The 17,953-nt window shown below is 43.4% G+C and overlaps 2 protein-coding genes across 4 annotated transcripts in view; one reads left to right on the top strand and one right to left on the bottom strand.

Moving 5' to 3' along the window:
• The window catches only part of LOC147197011 (mitochondrial intermediate peptidase-like), a 30,987-nt gene extending 13,332 nt beyond the window's left edge, over nt 1-17,655 (top strand). Inside the window, exons 19-25 of one of the 3 annotated variants that reach the window (XR_015102417.1) lie at nt 1,212-1,315; nt 3,887-5,334; nt 5,441-5,496; nt 5,609-5,796; nt 5,877-6,002; nt 9,583-9,803; nt 17,357-17,655. Coding sequence is in view for 1 of the 3 variants with exons in the window: in XM_086124892.1 (XP_085981018.1) it covers nt 1,212-1,312 (101 nt within the window). In the remaining 2 variants the exon portion in view is untranslated. Of the gene's footprint in view, nt 1-1,211; nt 1,419-3,886; nt 5,335-5,440; nt 5,497-5,608; nt 5,797-5,876; nt 6,003-9,582; nt 9,804-17,356 lie in introns of those variants that run through there. The other 2 variants (XR_015102418.1, XM_086124892.1) reach the window with 2 other exon arrangements.
• On the bottom strand, nt 2,899-15,575 carry tnfrsf19 (tumor necrosis factor receptor superfamily, member 19). The gene is made up of 10 exons (XM_086124893.1): nt 15,401-15,575; nt 14,439-14,532; nt 13,991-14,104; nt 9,579-9,757; nt 9,277-9,362; nt 5,855-6,019; nt 5,587-5,715; nt 5,118-5,208; nt 3,791-3,975; nt 2,899-3,046 (listed from the first exon to the last, which is right to left on the bottom strand). Exons 2-10 carry the CDS (start codon nt 14,502-14,504, stop codon nt 3,042-3,044), a joined length of 1,020 nt encoding a protein of 339 aa, XP_085981019.1. The 5' UTR covers nt 14,505-14,532; nt 15,401-15,575; the 3' UTR covers nt 2,899-3,041.
• Nucleotides 17,656-17,953: the final 298 nt, after the last annotated feature.

Below are 17,953 nucleotides of genomic sequence, written 5' to 3'. Positions count from 1 at the left end.
TTAAGCGCCATCACTAGTTTCAGCTTCTGTTATACATGCCAGTACCTGTACGTGCATGTGTGTGTTCACCATATGAAGCTTATTTTTTTTTTTTTGCACCTCCGTCCGTGCGCGCGTGTGTGACCCACGCAGGAAACTCAAGTCAGGGAGTTGGGTTAGAGCGTCTATTGATATTGGCAGGTCCGCTGGGGGGGAACAAAGCGACTTCAAAGGGAGCAAATGAATCTTCCACGCATGAGCTCACATAGAAATGTACAAAACACATTCCATGCTCATGTTAACTCGGTTATATAATAACAGTCAACTCGTGATGATCACGTGTCTGAATTCACCTGTTTGCTTTGGACTTTTTTGTTTTTGAGGAAAGCACTTTTTTTTCTTCTTCTTCTTCTTCGTGATGGCTGTTGAGAATAAGCCAAATGCACACTGCCCGAAATGCGTTTGTGTTACAACATTGAAGAATGAGAGGAAAACTGTGTAACTATCATCGCAAGCTGTAGAATATAGGTGCGCATCAAATTATAAGGCTTAGAAAACAAGATGTAAATCCCTTAGTGAACATAAAGTCCTTGAATCCATTCAAATAAAATTGTGTGGCAATTGACAAAGGTGGCCGAGTTGCTTTTTTTTTCTGAACAGCAGTGATGTGCACTGCAGGCCTAAGCATCATTAAAAGCACAGACCTGCATTTGGAATCTCGATGAAATTGTATATACCCGGTATATGTTTCCAGAAGTCTATTATCTTCATCTTATATCGTGTCTTGGCTGTGCTGTGTAACTTCCAGTCTTTGATGAGGTTGTTATTATTTTTCAGATTTCAGCTTAGCGTTTTGCCATATGAATGGAAACTTCCCAGCACCTTCAGACTCTGAATTGCTCCCCAATGCCAAATAGACCCAATATATGCCTGGATAATATTGTTTTTACTCATCTCAACCAATCAAATTTCAATCAAGTCGATAAAGGGTCAATAAACAGCCAGCTTGAAGGCGTCCAGGGTTGTCAGCATATTTTTTTGTCAGCACATCTGTATTTTGTGTTGTACCGAGTAGTAATTTCGTTCCACTTTCTTTCATATAACACGACCGCGATGCACTTTGGCTTCCCTACTGTATATGACACAAACTAAATGGATCAACTATAAGTGCATCCAATCCCCGAAAACAAATGTATAAATCTCTTTTGAGTGGGTATGTTTTTGTGTCACAGGTATGCTTCAAAGGCGGCCCACCATCGAAGACTTTGTGGAGGCGCTGGTGTCGGAGCTCCAACCAAACTTTGAGACGTTCATCATGGACTCGGAGACATGAAAGGTGCTCTTTTGGCAGGGAGGGGGGGCACAAAGACGTACTACAATGTGGGGAAAGAGGCAAGGTCTTCTTACCTATCTGAAATTATTAAATGGTAAGAACTTTATATGTTGACTACTTCTTTCATGTGTTTCATGGAATATCCAACCATCTTTTTTCCATAGCGTTTTTCTCATTGGGGTCTCGGGTGAGTTCGAGCCTATCCCAGCTGACTTTTCTTTTTTTGTTTTCCTTGCTCGTATCCACGAGATGATAATTTCTACTTCGACCAGAATCTCTTTGTTTTCTTTACAGAAATATCTATGATTCTAGTTTAGTACAGATCTTTTTCAAACCAGCACCTTTTCTGCTCCTTATAGAAAAAAATACTTTCCTGTGTATAGATTGAACAATGGTTATTATTCTAGAGTCTCCTGAGACACGGTCACTATATTTGGGAAGGGCCAGATCAAAGGCTGTGGTCCTATTGGGTTCCCCTCACCAGCTGTAGTTGGAAATCCCCATGAAACCCCCATCTCTTTGGCAACAGTCCTGGAATATTAGCACCTAGTGCTAGGTCATGCTAAAGCCATACGCAGACATGAGCCTGAGCTTGGTTTACAAGTAGTTCATATTAACACTTTCATGCGGTTGTTAGCAGCTGAGGTGATGCTGCAGCTACTTCCTGCAACTGTTGACGCCCCGTCACCGCTAGCTTTAGCCTGGCACGGTTCTGAGCCGGAGGCGGGCGGCATAAAGCGGTTACGAAAGGCGGCAGCCACCAAGTGGGCTGCTCGGATTACCAGTGATGGGAAGCAGTAATCTAAATACTGTACTAGGTTTTTCAGGTATCTATGCTTTTTTCTGAAGCCCCTTCACTTTAACTTTGGTTGGTTGAGTGAGATTTGGGGGCTATAAAAAGTGTGTCAATACAGGTATTCTGTATTGTTTCAGCTGAAGTACCTGGAGAAAATCCATGCAAGGCTGGGGTGAACTCCCAAACTCCCCACAGGAAGGCCAGAGCCCAGATTCAAACCCCCAACCTCTGAATTGTGAGGCAGTTGTACCACTCTTTTATAATTGACAGAAAAAAAATCATTTTGCACATGAGTACATTATGTATTTTAATTTCCTGAGAACTATAGCTAAGAGTGTCGATCAAAACAACATTGTTTTTATAAAAGCAGCTGTTGGATTGGCGGCAGGAGGTGTTCTTCCTGCCGTGGCTCGCGAAGCTAAAATAATGAACATTTTTCTGTTCAAGTGTTTTATTGACAAAGGTGTAAAACAAGTAGATGGATCAACAACACTACAGATGCAGCACACGATCAGTCATGTCTATATTACAAAAATGTGCCACTATTTACTATTGTACATTATCCACAAGTCACGTGAACGATCCTCTCTCGTGTTCTTAAGATTGTCTCTCGTCTGCGTGACTTCTCATGTCACAAGTTGCGACTATACGTGAAACGCCGGGCGCGACGTGATCAAGTCAATTGTCCTCCGTGTTGAAACTTCATTCGCGTTCGTTCACCTGTGGACCACTGGCCACTTCACATCGTTGCTTTCGATTGTACTTTGGGCTCGAGGTCAGCTGCGGCTTGCGACCACAATGGAGAGCGTGTCGAATGGGAGCAAGCGGAACGGAGTGCTAAGTTGAGTGAGGCGAGTCGTGTGAAAGGAAATCTGTCCACCGCTGCCGCCGTTGTTGATGACTCCAGGCTGCTGGAAGCCAAAGCGATGCGTGTCATCCTGGAAGATGAAGGCCAACACACGCTGATTAGTAACATAACGGAGCCGTGGCTGACACAGGACTACTTTCAAGTCGGCTCTTCTTTCTCATACCAGCTGTTGTTCACGCACACACGGGCTGTGTCATCTGAGCCGTCTGCCAACAGAACACTTATGTTTCTTGGGCGCCTTTTCAAGAAATAGTCTTCACATGACATGTATGTCTTTTGCGCCAAATTTAGGCAGACTTTAGCAAGCATCATGAAAATTGACATGCTTGATTTGCTTTCGCAGGCCACATAAAATGACGTGGCGGGCCAGATCTGGCCCCCGGGCCTTGACTTTGACACTTGCATTATGTGATAGCATTCGGCTAGCAGACTTTGGTTTGATGCAATTAATGTTTCCATTTTATGTTTTGTTTTTATGGTAAACAGCCTTGAAGCAAGCACATTTAGCGCCTTATTTGGAGAACTATGTGAGAGCTGGTGTGAGAATGGTACGTTTGTGTTTGATGTCTTTGAACAATGTGTTTTTTGTGTGTGTAGGGTTAGGGTTGGAGGGGGCCAAGAGGCCATCGTTCAGCTTTAGCATGTAGCTCTGCCATACTTTCCCTGTTATTCAAGTCATTTAGCAGTTTGGTCTGAGGCAACTGATTTCACACATCAACACAAGCACATCCGCAACACTCCAAACGTAATCATCCATAAAGCATATTCAAGTAAGGGGGGGGGGGGGATTGGTCCAGGTAAAAGGTCACCTCACCCTCCCTGGTTGACGGCGGCTGCTCGCTTGGTTTTCTTTCGGGGGAATTCTCCCTTCGCCCAAGCCCTCCCGCCACTCCTTTGTCATCTTCTTCAGAAGCTTCTGGATTACGGAAACCTTCCAAGATGGCCTCTGCAGGTCTGGTCTGAGCGTGTCCCGCCACTTTGACATCCTCCTCTGAGTTGCTGGTAAGTATGGTACAATTAGACAGAAATGATTGATACCGGTCTGCCGGCAGGCCGCACCCTGGCGCATTATGATTTTGACGCTTTGTTCTTTACTTCAAAGCTTCCAACTAATGAAGTCGGGTTGAATTGCAACATAAGTGAGTGCATAGGAGCTGACATGGGTCCATCTTAATTCATGTGTACCAGAGCCAGTGGAAAAAACCCAGACTGTATGGCATTATAATTGACACAAAATCTGTGACATGAGGACCTGTTCTTTTACTACACCCTCCATTATCAAACAAAACAAAAATCTTTGTGGGTTCCCCTACTTCGACAATTAATGTGGCACTGCCTCTTTTCTGTTGAACTCACGCCTTTGACTCTGCCCTTTTTCTTTTGATCTTCATGGGGCGGAAGCCGTTTTTATTTCGTGAAACTTTTGTTTGTTTTCATTTACAAGTTCAAAGTATTTTAAACATTGCTGTGTCATATAATTTCTGTAGGGGGACGCTGTATCAATCAAATTGACGAGGAGGACATCGTTTTCTGCCGTTTCCGACAGGCTCTGTGGTTGAGACCATTAACTCATTCACTCGCAAAGACGTTTTTAAACGTCTTTTCAGACTTGGTCCAGAATTGGCTGGTGCTGAATGAGTTAAACGCAACCAACACAAGAAATCCTGCTGTGCGTCGTCATTATTCTTAAACACAACGCAGTCCACCATCTTCATAACAACCTAACATTTCAGTTATGTACAATGTATACAATGTTGTCTGGATACCTGCATGCTGTAGCTGGCAAGCTTTTTGCTTATGTAACTCTTATATAGGCCACCTGCCTCAGTAAGCCAGTAGAACCGTATGATTGCTCACAGCCAATCGGTGAAGGATAGGGGTGGCCCACCGTCCGGTTAGGAAAATTAACAGATTTTCCAGATATTCGTAATGGCCCCTGGGCTAAAGTTCTTCTGTGTCAGAAGACAAAAAAGTCCCGATAGGATTCCAAAGCTCTTCTTGAATTCACTGCTGAGTCACACAGCGGTCAGAGGAGGGTTTACCCTCCCCAAAGTGAAGTGAACTGCAGTGGTGACTCGAGCTTCATGAGGCCCGGAAGCTCTTTTGACAGGATGTTGCCGGCGTGTCGGTTACCTCCTCACCTGTCGTTGAGGCTGGCGTGAGAGCCAAAGCGTGCGTTGTCCAGTCTGCAGCTCTCCTCGCAGCACGTCGACGGGATTAGGTGGACCGGTCCTGAGCAGCACAAACAGAGTACAAACAGACCATGGTTACTCCTGCAGCTGAAAGCCCGATGAGCTCATGCGACATGTTTAAATCATAAAAACTGGAGCCGATAAGGATCGCTTTTGAATAACACAGGTAGGTACAGTGCCGTGAAAAAAGTATTTGCCCCCTTTCTGATTTCTGTGTTCTTTGCATATTCATCACACAAATGTTTCGATAAAACTTATCATTATGATTGCAGGTGAGCTCACGAATGACCTGAAGCTGGTTAAGCATTATAGAAAATGGATGGATACGGTATGTTAAATTAATCATTTTTGATGGCGTGCCAAATAATGTGAGGCGCACTGAATGAAGTGTGCGCGTTTACAATTGAGCATACTGTACCAAATGTGTGTCCGGGGCCAAGGTGACACTGGCAGCAGGCTCCCTGGGGAAAGTCTTGGAGCCAGCGCGGGTCCAGGCAGGACATCTCGGCCCCGCTGTACTGACAGTCCTCGAACCTCAGAGACGCCGCTGGTTAAACAAGTTGCACAAATGACAAGACTGTGATGCCATTCAACCTAGAAAAGAAACGTTCTAGCTACAGCGTGCATGGTACACCATAATTTGTTCTGACTCCACATTCACCCAACTTTGCCGCATAGTGACTCACCACCGGGCTTTTTCTCCACCAGCTGTCTCTTACAGTAGATGATGCAGAGGACCAGCAGGGCCAGCAGCACCGTAGCCAGTGCGGTGCAGATGACCACAGCTAAGGCCATATCACGAGGGCTGGACACCACCGAGGGCAGAGGCACCAGGTTTACCCGGCCGCTGCCTGCATACGCACACGCACACACACACACACACACAGTTTGCAGTCAATATGAACCACCGATGTACCACCGGTTGGCATGCACGGTTGCCTCAAACTATCATTACAGCTTAAGATATTAATTTTTTTTTGTTTTTTAAGGATTTAAGTTGGTTCATTGACAGTGCAGTCGTAATGTAACAGTTTCATTCTGCCTGGAGGAGCCGCCACAATAGTTCTCTGTCTTCGGCGTGGGACACCCTGAACCGATTGCCAGCCAATTGCAGGGCACATATAGACGAACAACCATGCACGCTCACAATCACGCCAAGGGACAATTTAGAATCTTCCATTAAGTTGCCATGCATGTTTTTAGAATGTGGGAAGAAATCGGAGTACCCATAGAAAGCCCACACAGGCACAGGGAGACCATGCAAAATCCACACAGGAAAGCTGGAGCCGGAATCGAACCCTGCAGCTCTGCACTGTGAGGCGAACGCGCGAACCAGTCGCCCAGCGTGCTATTGAACTGGATGTTCCAGTATTTTTGTTACACACATTATCGGTTCTGAAGCTGACCTACAAATTCTTGTTCAGTTCAGTCCGACATCAGGCCATCATGTTGCATGCCCCACATAACAAAAGAGCTTTTCTGTTTGATGAGTTAGCAGCTCACCTGAATGTGACAGATGGCTATGGTTGAAAATACCTCTCTGATCTTTATCAGTACGGTAATATAAATTTCTCACTTAGCAGCTGGTTCGGAAGAAAATGGGTGTGTTACTTGAGGTTACACAAGACAGAATGAGCAGTTATGAAAAAAATCTCGAAGAGCATGTACAATCCAGTATGTAATCTAAACAGCACTTCTTCCTTTGGCACTTTGTCAATTCAGCTACATAGGGGATAGCAGTATCCGAACAATTCATCAAATGAAGTTCAAAAACAAGATTCAGATCTCACCGAGACGGTGAACAAATTAAAGATGACCTGTTGCTTTTTTTTCCCCATCAAGATTGGCACAGCTCTGCACCAAAACTATGATAGACGTGAGTAAAATAGAATATGAATGAAGCCCGTGCCGCTAACCTGTTCACACAACACAAGTGCTTCATAAAGGACGTGATTAGACGAAGCTGAGCATGACAAAGTGTCATCCTATTATTATTTACATAAGGATGTGCTCTTGAAAGACAGATCACTGATCTTTAGACGAGGACAAGTGTGTTTGATGTGGCGACCGTCCAGGTTAAATCCAACTCAGTCGAGAGGAACATCGGCTGCTCTTAGAACACAAAAGGAAGTCTGTTATCAGACGCCAAGCAGCTGGGGCAAATAAACCACGGTCCATGGAAGAAGGCTCACCTGCCGATTGTATCTCCACATTGAGCGGGATACGAAACCGCAGTCTTTCTCATGGTCTCCCCTGCCTCCAGTCTGGAGCTTTGATTCGTGTCTTTTACAAACATTTTACACAGAAGTGAGCGTGGTTGACCCTGAACTCTAAAAGCATTCCTGACACTAACTTCTTTTGACTCGGTGAACATGGTCGTAAAGGCGACGTTGGAATGTTAGAAGAGTTTTAACGGTTTAGAATTAAGTACACACGGACAACGAGCCATTACACTTCACACCGCAACACTTTTACAGCACATCACAATCGAATACACAAGAGCTGCGGAAATAAACCTGTACGCCAGGCGTCATTATTCTGCTCAATTTAACACTGCAGGAGTTCCGAATTGCGACCAATTTATCCATTCCCTCAAAAACAATATCAAATGTGCAATCCCTTTGTTGTATTATTTTTTTCTCTCTCTTGTCAAACTTCAGCTCATGTATTGGAGTTCATGAGATTGTGCAGCAGCACCTATAACACATGTTCATAAGCACTTTTTGGAAGCAAAATATACAACTTGAATCGATTAACAGAGGATTTGTTAATATAAAGCCAAAATATCGTTGTGGTTTGCGTGGTACCACTAACATGTTAATGACCTTGATGAACGTGCTTTTGAATAGATTTGAAGTGTGTGAGAGAGAAAAATAAAAAAAAAACTAAGTCAACACGACTCGAGTTTGTGAATGACGTTTGGCATTTGATGTTTACAGGATGGATTATTAAGCCTGTGGTTGGTTTGCGCGAACACAAGCTGTACTGTCTTTTTACTTTTTGTCTTTCATGAAAAACTTGGAACTTCCTGCCTGAAATATAGCAGGCGTTATATGGCTCCATTTGAAAATATTTGTCAGATTTATGACGACAGCAAAAGCGCTAACTCCCTTCGGGCCATTTTATAAATCCAACAACAATCCAAGCCGTTCTGACAAACAACGTGTGTCTCTGCATGCGTTTATGTATCTGTCTGGATGTCCAGAGTGTGTTTGCGTGATCTGCTCTGCTGTAGGGTGACAGTGAAAGAGTTCGGCAGATGAAAGCCATTAGAGGCTTAAGGAGTCCATAAAACACAAATCTTATTTTGACTCAGTCCAAAAAGTCACTGGAGGAAGAAAGGGAGGAGGGAGAAAGGGTAGCTTTTAGATTTACAGTCCACAGCAGAGGGTGACGGCCTCCCCTGCACAGCTGCAATGCTGCTCCGGCCCAGTGAGGCCCATTAGAATAATCGAGCCTTTCAGTTTTCACCACCCTTCTCGAGATAACACTGGATGGAGGCAGCGAGGCTTTCAAACATTTGGAAAAAGCTCCAGTCAGAGTCCCTGTAGGAGCTAACGGCCAGCTATGTCCTCACACAATGGCTGTTTTGTTTCAAAGGGCCTCCTTCCGCTATCACGATTGGACGGCGCATAGCTGGGCTAACATCGATACTGTCTACAACAACAAAGAACAAGAGCACACAAAACAGAGAACTTTTTCCCCACTTGAAAAAAAAAAAAGACATTTTAGAAGGTGTTAAAAAGGGGGATGTACAAAGCCAATTTGCGCCACCTGTGTCGCACATTACAAACAAAAAATTGATTTGGTCTCAGAATACAGCCGTTAACTTGTTTTTGATATTTTTATGACAGATGTTAAATGTTCATGTAAACACTGTCCATTCAAGATTTTATAATGACTCTGGAACAAATGGATGAGATTGTTTTGCTGTGGGAATAGTCGTTTTGAAAATAGAACAAAATGGAGGCACAACCAGTGTCCACTCAAGACATTATTTTGACTTTGGGGGTTTCACTGTATCCATGAGAACGTGACACAGTATCCCAGTGATGACAAAGTGCAAAGTGTGGGAGACAAGGGAATGGGGAAAAGGAAAGGTGCTTACATTGAGGCTCATACTGAGGCGGAGGGTCTCCACAGGGTGTACACTCCATGTCTTGGAAGCCACTTAATTTGGTCTTCCTATAATATCTGTTGAGAACACGAGTACAAGCTTCCTCAAAATGTGGTTGAAAGTGACAAGTGTCAGTCAGGCATCAGACTCTTTATAATTACGATCACAATCACTCATTTTTCCAGATTTTTTTTGGTGGTGGGGGGGGGGGGGGGGGGAGATAATGTCTCTCTTCGTGTGACAATACACTTTCACAACAGCGGTATATGACAATGGCGTGTTTGTGCTCTCACCCAGGCCGGCACTCTCCACACACAGCGTTGCTGATTGCGGAACAGTTGCTCTTCTGGAAGCGGTTGATGAGTCCACAGTCCAGACAAGGCTTACACTTCTGGAGACTCCGGTCTTCCTTGAAGCGACTGGTCCTGCACGGCACACACCGGGCATCTTCTCCATAACCAAAGCCACATTCCTGGAGGGATTAAAAGAGAAGAAACACAGTCGGGTTGGTGCAGCTGGTGAGAAGACTGCTTGAATGTAGACTCGTAGTAATCATCTTTGGTTCATTACACCGGCAATAATCTCCTTGACTCTCGAAAACAGAATGATCAGCCTTCCGTCGGAAGACCCGGAAAGGCAATACATTGGAATTGTTAAGGCCCTGGGGGACTCCCATTGTTGTATCGTGGCACCTTTCTTGCTGCTTTCTAGCTAGCTATCTGTCTGTCTAGCTAGCTAGACAGATAGCTAGAGAGAATTCATACCAAGTGTACAGCTTCCCCTCTACTGTGAGACTGATGGGATTACACTAAAACATATTTTGGGACGCGCTCTCTTGAACACAGCTAGATAGTGAGTTGTGTATCAAGCAAGAAGGAGAGAAGAGGCTGTGATGCAGCGTAGCACAGTGTCAAGAATAGAACTTGAACTTGGCACCTCCAGAAAGTGAGCTGCAATTGTCAACAGCAACGTAAACAAAATAAGATTGCAGGGCTTATTCCAACAGCAAATAGTAATTCCCTCGAAAATGAAATGAGCTGAGAAATATCATTGAGCCCAAAACTATAATTATGACTATAATTCTGGTGATCCATTGAGATCCCCAACTAGAGTGAAAAGATGCCCCCTTAGGGGTTGTGATTAACAAGGGGAATACTTTTAAGTACTGTTGTGTGATTTACGGGTGTTCACCGTTGTGTCAAATCAGATATATTTGGTCTTTGATCTCCACCTAACATCATGTTATTGACAATAGCTATTTCAGAACTGCTGAAGTGTCTTGGGTGGAGATAATCAAGATAAGATCATCATTTATTGCTCCCCAGAGGGGAAATTCAAGTGTGCAAAGAAAGCAACACGTAGCACAAAGCTGGTTCTTGAAATACAATGGCACTAAATAAATAGCATCAAAAGAGATAATTACAACAAAAAAAAGATACAAGAACTTTGAAAAGAACGATGATGGATGATAAGTGATTTTTTTTTTAAATCTGAGAGCAGTGAGCACAAAGGAACACCTGAGGCACTCAGTTCTGCTCCTAGGTGGAACGCTGCGCTGGCTTCAAAACAATATCAGTAATAATTGCTCACTGGTACCAAAGACATCTCACATTTTCTTGCCGATGTAGTGATAGCCCAACACTGAGTTTTGGGATCTTGAGTGATATCACACAATGACAGCTGCCCTCCTGTTGTCCAGTGTTGTAATGTCAAGCTTTGACAACACACGGGGGAAGGAGGCGCTCATATATCATGAAAGCGAAGGTCAGCTTCAAACAGCTCTTCCCTTCTGTCCTCGCCCGTGTCCCATTTCACTGTCCGGGCATGCAGTCTTGCTGGAATGTGGGCACAGGAGTGTGGTATGGGGGGGTTAACTGGCCAGAAATGAAAAGGGATTTTCGAGGCAAAGATGTGACACAGTGATGGCACCGCAGAGGAGGAAGAGGAATGCATGCAGTCCCCCAAAAGCAAACACATGCAAGCCCGATACTAAACACTTCAAGCGGGGCCTGAGGTGCACTAGCTTTGGAAGGATTCTTGCAGCTGTTGTTATGACCCTTCCATTTCAGGCCTCGCTGTCCATCAGCAAAAAGAATGAGACGGAAGAACGGGTGTGAAATAGGAGGGTGACTGATGAGCGATTATGGTCAGAAAACGCAAAATAAGGATGATGAGTCTGTCTACAGCTGCTTGACAAAGTGTCTCTCGCTGTACAAGCGCGGGGGCGGGGGGTAGAAAGAAGCGGCCGCAATACTAATCAAGGGTAGGAAGTTCTTCAACTAGTGTCTTTGACTTCCACAAGAAGCCACTGAGGATTCATGGCTTGGCACTTGCTCAAGCTCTGGCAAGGGGGCACCGAATGAAAGCATGGGGGGCTTATGTCCCACACAGCAGATACAAAAAGTGCCCCGTGCGCGAGAACAAAAAGAAAACGGAGCCAACTTGTACTCCTCTGATCCCGGCAGAGCTGAACATCACAAGGAGTGATCAGTGTCCTCTTGCGTGCCAGCTAACAAAGCTCACCAAAAGTTGACACCCTGCGCTGCAACTAGCAGACATGACACTCCACTCAATGATGAAAGGGCTCCGAAACAATACAGGATTAGAATACGACCTAGTGTCTACCTAACATTATAGACAAGTAAAAGAAGTGAAGATGAAACTCATCAAAGGTGTTTGATAGAGTCAAGGTCAGGGCGCTCACAAACGCAACTCATCATCAAGCAGGACTTTGTGGCCATTGCTTAGCGCACCGGGGTCCCAAACAGAGATTTAGACGAATTAAGCAAAGGCATTTTGAAAGACATTTGTGCTTTTGTTTGGTCAAGGTGCAAAGGACTGAGAACATACGGTTCATGTTCACACAGAGATATTTGTGAGATTAGATGGAGCTCACGTTGGGGACATCGGTCATCTGATCTGGTAATGAAGTCATTGTGAACACATAGCTGAACCATTTCTTCCTGAGAATATTGCAGACATGAGATGGCCATTGAAAGCTTCTGTGGCTCAACAATTGTGTCTTTCTCCCAAAGGTTCTTTGCCCTGCCAGTATCGCTGAAGGAGGAAATATTAGAGGCTTGCTACATACTACAAGATGTTGACACATCAAGGTCATGTGCCTGCCTTTTGGAAACTGGCCGTTTTCCAGCCTGCACTAGAATGAAATTAGTTTCCCTCTCCGTCACGCTTGAAACATAAAAAATAAAAATAAAAATCCTTAAGAAATATCAAGAACAAGGGATTGAAATATGGTTGAGACTAAACAAAAAACGTGTGTAACGGATGTTGGCTCTTTATGGGTGGTTCTGTTTGCGATAGTGTGTGTGTGAAGGGGCTAATTGATGCTTGCCAGCCTCAACACAGCTTCCAGAGGCAAACTTCCATTGCTAACTGGGGCACATTCCTTCGGGATCTCTATGGCAGCTGCACAGGGGGAATCCAAAAGTCTGCTTCCCTCCTAAATAGTCACATCTGAATCCGTACAGATTGTCTTGGTTACAGAGCTGAAAGTAGATAGAGCGTGTTCTTTGGGAAACTTTCTCTCGTGGGCAGGCCTGGGGTCTCTGCTGCGAGGCGGCATTCTGCTGCTGCCTTCATAGAAAGAATGAGGCAGTCAATTATTAACTCGGACCCCAGGGTGCTAGCGGCATTCATGCCTGTTAACGCCGGCAGAAGAGCACGAAGGCTGCCGAAACCCTTCACTCTGACATTAAAAGCAACTGGTCTTCAATGCATGTGTGCAACACATGTCAAGAGTTTATTTTCGTTAATGCAGAGCTGCAGCATATGTTGAAGCCAGTTTGATGAGTGGTGTTAAATTGAGAATAACTTCCACATGGGGGGGGGGGGGGGATAAGTAAATGTTAATTTATGAATAGCAAATTATGACTAGGCGGGGTTCACTGTGTGTATACTGCAAACACCAGAAGCATTGTTGATTCCGCTGCCATCGGTTTGTAGTCAAGAGAAAAATGACCAAAAAAAAATGAGTGTGATTGTTCATTTCCCCATCGTTTGTCAAGGAAATCCTGACTTGTCACTGTGTAGTCTTTTTGCCAGTCATGACTGGTGGTAATTATTTCTTCAGCTTTCCATCACTGTCTACACCTGCACAAGTCGAGAAAGAGCAGCAGCCGGAGAGGAAAGGATTAGACTCACCGCCCTTAGTTGACACTGCAGAGGCCTGCCCGTACAGAGCACTCAAATAAATACACTAACCAACCACAGCGGTGGGAAGAAAAATCCATGACCAACTCAAAGCGGCAAGCTTAGGCATGGCTTCAAAAAGTGGAGACAATGAGTTGCAGAAGGTGCCACGGGGAGACGGGAAACAATGGATGGCATTCAACTGGAGAAGGTCAAAAGTATGGGTGCGACTGAGTAAAGGCGGGTTGTAGCGGACGAATGCTAATAACAGCTTGGCTGTTCTCTGCATGAATGAGAGTCATTAATAATGTTGTTTGCCTGGATGAGACAGACTTTTTTTTTAAACATTCTTTGAATGAACTCAAGAGTTCCCCCTTTTTTTTTTCTTCACGTGACTAGTCCAATCAACATTTGTTTTGCAGTTTATGGAAGCTGCTGAAACAGCAGTGTAATGGATCATGTGGGTGGAATACAAAATAAACAGCCTTCAGGCAAATATTTTAACGGAACTTTTTACAAGAGAGAAAACACACAGACGGGATTTTCTATTCCTGACCTTTGATAGCTCCTGTCCCGCATCGCACTGCTCGCATGGTCTACAATTTCCAAACTGGTCCTTGTACTCCTGCTCTCTGCATTCCCTGCTCTCCTCTTCAGCCCGTGCGGTATTCTGAGCAAAAGAGACATTTGGTGGAGGACAGTTAGTAATTTTCTGCATTTCACCACTTTGATCGGTAGTCTGACACTGAGGGGAGACGAGACTATGTGAACTCCATAGTTGTTGTATTTATTCATTAAAAAAAAAAAAAACGAATCTGAGTCAAGCAATGAACCGAATAGCATAATGAGGAGATTCAGTTACAATGATAATCTGAATTATTTGTCACCAAGTCATTAAAATTGATCCACGGTGCATGGTTTCGGATCATGATAAAGTAATATAAAAAGATTAACAACAAAAGTCTATTGAGCCCACATCTACTCATAATAAGAAAAACACTCACCAGAGTTGAATATAGGAGCTGTAAAGTAATTACAAGAGAGATGGAGTTTTGAATTATCCAGACCATTGTGCTGAGCCACTTCTGAAGCTAGCATCTGAAAAAGAGGAAAAATATAGTTTGCGTTCTCTTTCTGACTTATTCTCTCCCACTTTCCTTTCAGAAAGTCCTCCGCGGGGTAGCCATACATACTACATCTATGAAAAGATGGTTATGCAACAACTGAACAAATGTTTACTGCTATGCATTACAAGTATTGGTGGGTCAGTACCACTGGATGCACAAAGATATTTAATGCATCTTAATTTTAGGTATCGAGAAAACGTCATGTAATGCAAGATTGGATTGGATTGGATAAACGTTATTGTCAAATGTACTGTCAGTACATAAAAATATACAGTATTTAGATTGGAAAATTCTTTTGATATTTATCCTAGCGTGTAACACAAAATTTAAATTTGGGGGGAGTGACCATCGCTTAAAGACAAACAGGTTGTTGAAAAGGCTATAAAGACGAACTTGTACTGCTCCGACCAATAAGCACGCAGATCGGCAAAGCTACACAACATCTGCGAGGAAGATGCTGACGCTGCGGTCCAACAGTAACCCCGGCATTAAAAATATAGACTGTATATCTTCTTACTTTATATTACAGAGATAAGTAATCGGTAGTCAGATTGATTAATAACGGCCGGCTGCAACCTTAACAACCCTAAATAAGGTGACACAAACACAACAGCAGCGCATTAAATAGTTAAACCTTAACTTTAGCACAGATTTACGAGTGGCAACACGAACGTCTTCGAGTCAACGTTTTATTAATTGCAAAGCTTCTGCGTGACGCAAGGCTCAATTGTTTTTGCAGTTGGCTCTCGTGTGTTGACACGATTGCAGTGTTCCGCCGCCAAGACAAACTGTGATTAACCCGAGGCAAGCAAAGATTGAAACTGATTTAAACGTTTTACCTGCTAGCTAAAGAACTCGTGGGTCCAAATTCAAGTCTCGAGCAGTCCAAAGAGAGGTGATGTTCTGGTGTCAACACGTCCCCGGGGCTGGAGAAACTTGTCTCACGGTGCAGTGCACCACATGAAAGCAGCGACTCGGACAAACTCGGCGCCCTGATCAAAGGCGAAGCAGAGGGGGCGGGGTTTCCTTGTCATCATCTGATTTGGGATCAGTCGCTCACAATCGGACACCAGTATAGTTCACAGCAAATCTGATCTGAGACCAGACGTATCACAAAGCTGCTCTGTGATACGTATTACAGAGTAATACAGTACAGTATTAAGAAAAACACTTAACAGGCTTCAGGGTGTCCCCCGACCCTTGCGAGGATAAAGCCGATCACAAAATGGATGGATGCAACCAATGTACATGATCAACTGCCAGTCGTTTTAGAGCTTTTTGAACGAATTTTCACTTTTGTAAGCTGTGCTCTCATGAGTGTAAACCTAACAGCTAGTGTGAAGCATTTCACCCCCACTTCCTGGGTTCTGTGTTTGAATCTCATGCATGGACTTTTCATGTTGTACCCTATGCCCATATGTTTTTGTGTTTGTTTGCTTTACCACTCTCCAAAAACATGCATGTCAGATTAATGGAACTCTAAATTGTAAATGAGTTTGGATGTGGGCATTATATACATATATATATCTTTTGTGACCTGCAATTGCTTAAGCCATCTACAGGCGCCAGCTCACCCATGACAGTAATAAGGACAAAGCACAATTTTTTAAAAAAAGGATGAAAAGCTATGTCCTTACGAGAAAAAAAAAGTTTAAACAGTAAGCAGTTTTTACAGTGTGACCCATGAATAGCAACTAGTAGTCTCTTTCAAAGGCACATTTAGGGGGGTATGTTCAATAAAAGCCAGGTGTGGGGCCAGGGTGTACCTAGCAAAAGGCAATACATGAATACAACAAAGAGCAGTCACTGTGTTACAGTCCATCATTATTTGCAAACTCATTGCGAAAAAAGTTGTTCTGGCAGCTTTAGAATATTTACCACAGTGGAAACAGGAAAGTCATGATTAGAGGCTACTGTAAAAGTCCTTGTGGTGGGAAACATCTTTCTGACATCTTACTCGGGCAATGAGTTGCAGATGTTTTTGATTGAGCTTATTTTTAATTGGTCATCAAGCTTGTAAACTAAACTTTGTCCAAAATGCTTTAAATAGAAGTTAGCAGGTGTATTCTGCATTTGGTTGCGTTTGGGTGCGTTTTCATGGGTTTGCCACTTTATAGAATGACAGATTAATATTAAAGATAAATGCCAAACATGAGGTCATAGTCCATTTCAGGAAGAAAATGGTGCAAAAATATTGTGTGTGCGCGTGTGTGTGTGTGAAGTGAGGCAAAGACACAGAGGACAAAAGTTCACCACTGCTGCAGTCAAAGTAACCAATTACCATTCATGTCTGGACTTGTTCATTCCAGCAAATCATGCCTTTTTTTTTTTTTTTGCGTTAATGTCATAACGCTTCTAACTGCAACACCCGTGTTATTTAATTGATTGTGGGAGGAATGTAATCAATCTGTTCTACTTAAAGTGGATGGTTTGCAGTACTGGCTATGTCATGTAAAAGCTTATTTGAATGCCTTGTGTACTAATCTGAAGAAAAAAATGCTACCGGTAATGTCTTTTACAGTAAGCCAATATTTCATTAAGTATATCTGCACTAAATTATAACATCATGTATTACAAAGTATCCATCCAACCATCTTTTATGTCGTTTATCTTCATGACAGTTAAATGTGGGCTATAGAATTTCCCACTTGGTTTGGGCGAGAGGCAAGTCAACAAACACCCTGGACTAATTGCTAAATGATTGCAGGGCACAAGCAACACCAATTCTCGCTGACATTCACGCTGATGAACAATTCACTCTCGATGAACCTAACCTGTGTGTTTTTGGAATGTAGGAGGGAGACGAATGCCCTGAAGATACCCGAGGCAAGCATCGGAAAAACATGCGAATGTCATACACGAAAGAGGCAAGATTTGAACACAGAACCTCAGAAAACAAAAGCATCAAAAAGTTTTCTATTTTTTCCACACTGCATCTCATTTATCTAGCTAAATTTATACTGAACCTTTTTCAGGAAATGAAACAACTAATGACTTTGCAGTTGTTCAGATCTGTATTGCATCATCCCGAGGGCTGTTTCTAACATATTGATGGAAAGCTCCAAACCACAATAAACTATACGTTTTTACCAAAGTAATTTCAAGTTGGTCATGATTACCGGTACGTTTGTAAGAACAAGATTAAGTCAACTCTGGGAATTGGTTCTGTTTGAGTTAGTGTACCAAATGTGGCTGGTGAAAGTGATACAAACGTGTGAAACGTTTAGACGGGAGAAACCAACATTGGTGTTTTGTCTTCCTCTACTGGAATATTGTCATCATTGCTGAAATGTCTTTGGCTCGATGTCTTTTCTTTTGTTTGTTTGTTTAGAATGCCATTATCATTTTGGTGTTCATTTGTATTATTAGGCACGTCTAATTATTTTTTTAAT

Source organism: Hippocampus guttulatus, chromosome 12, assembly GCF_054856545.1.
Source record: "Hippocampus guttulatus isolate MCC_2025c chromosome 12, RoL_Hgut_1.0, whole genome shotgun sequence".
NCBI lineage: Eukaryota > Metazoa > Chordata > Actinopteri > Syngnathiformes > Syngnathidae > Hippocampus > Hippocampus guttulatus.
Note: the sequence above shows the minus strand (reverse complement) of the source record. Positions and strands in the feature narration are given on the sequence as shown.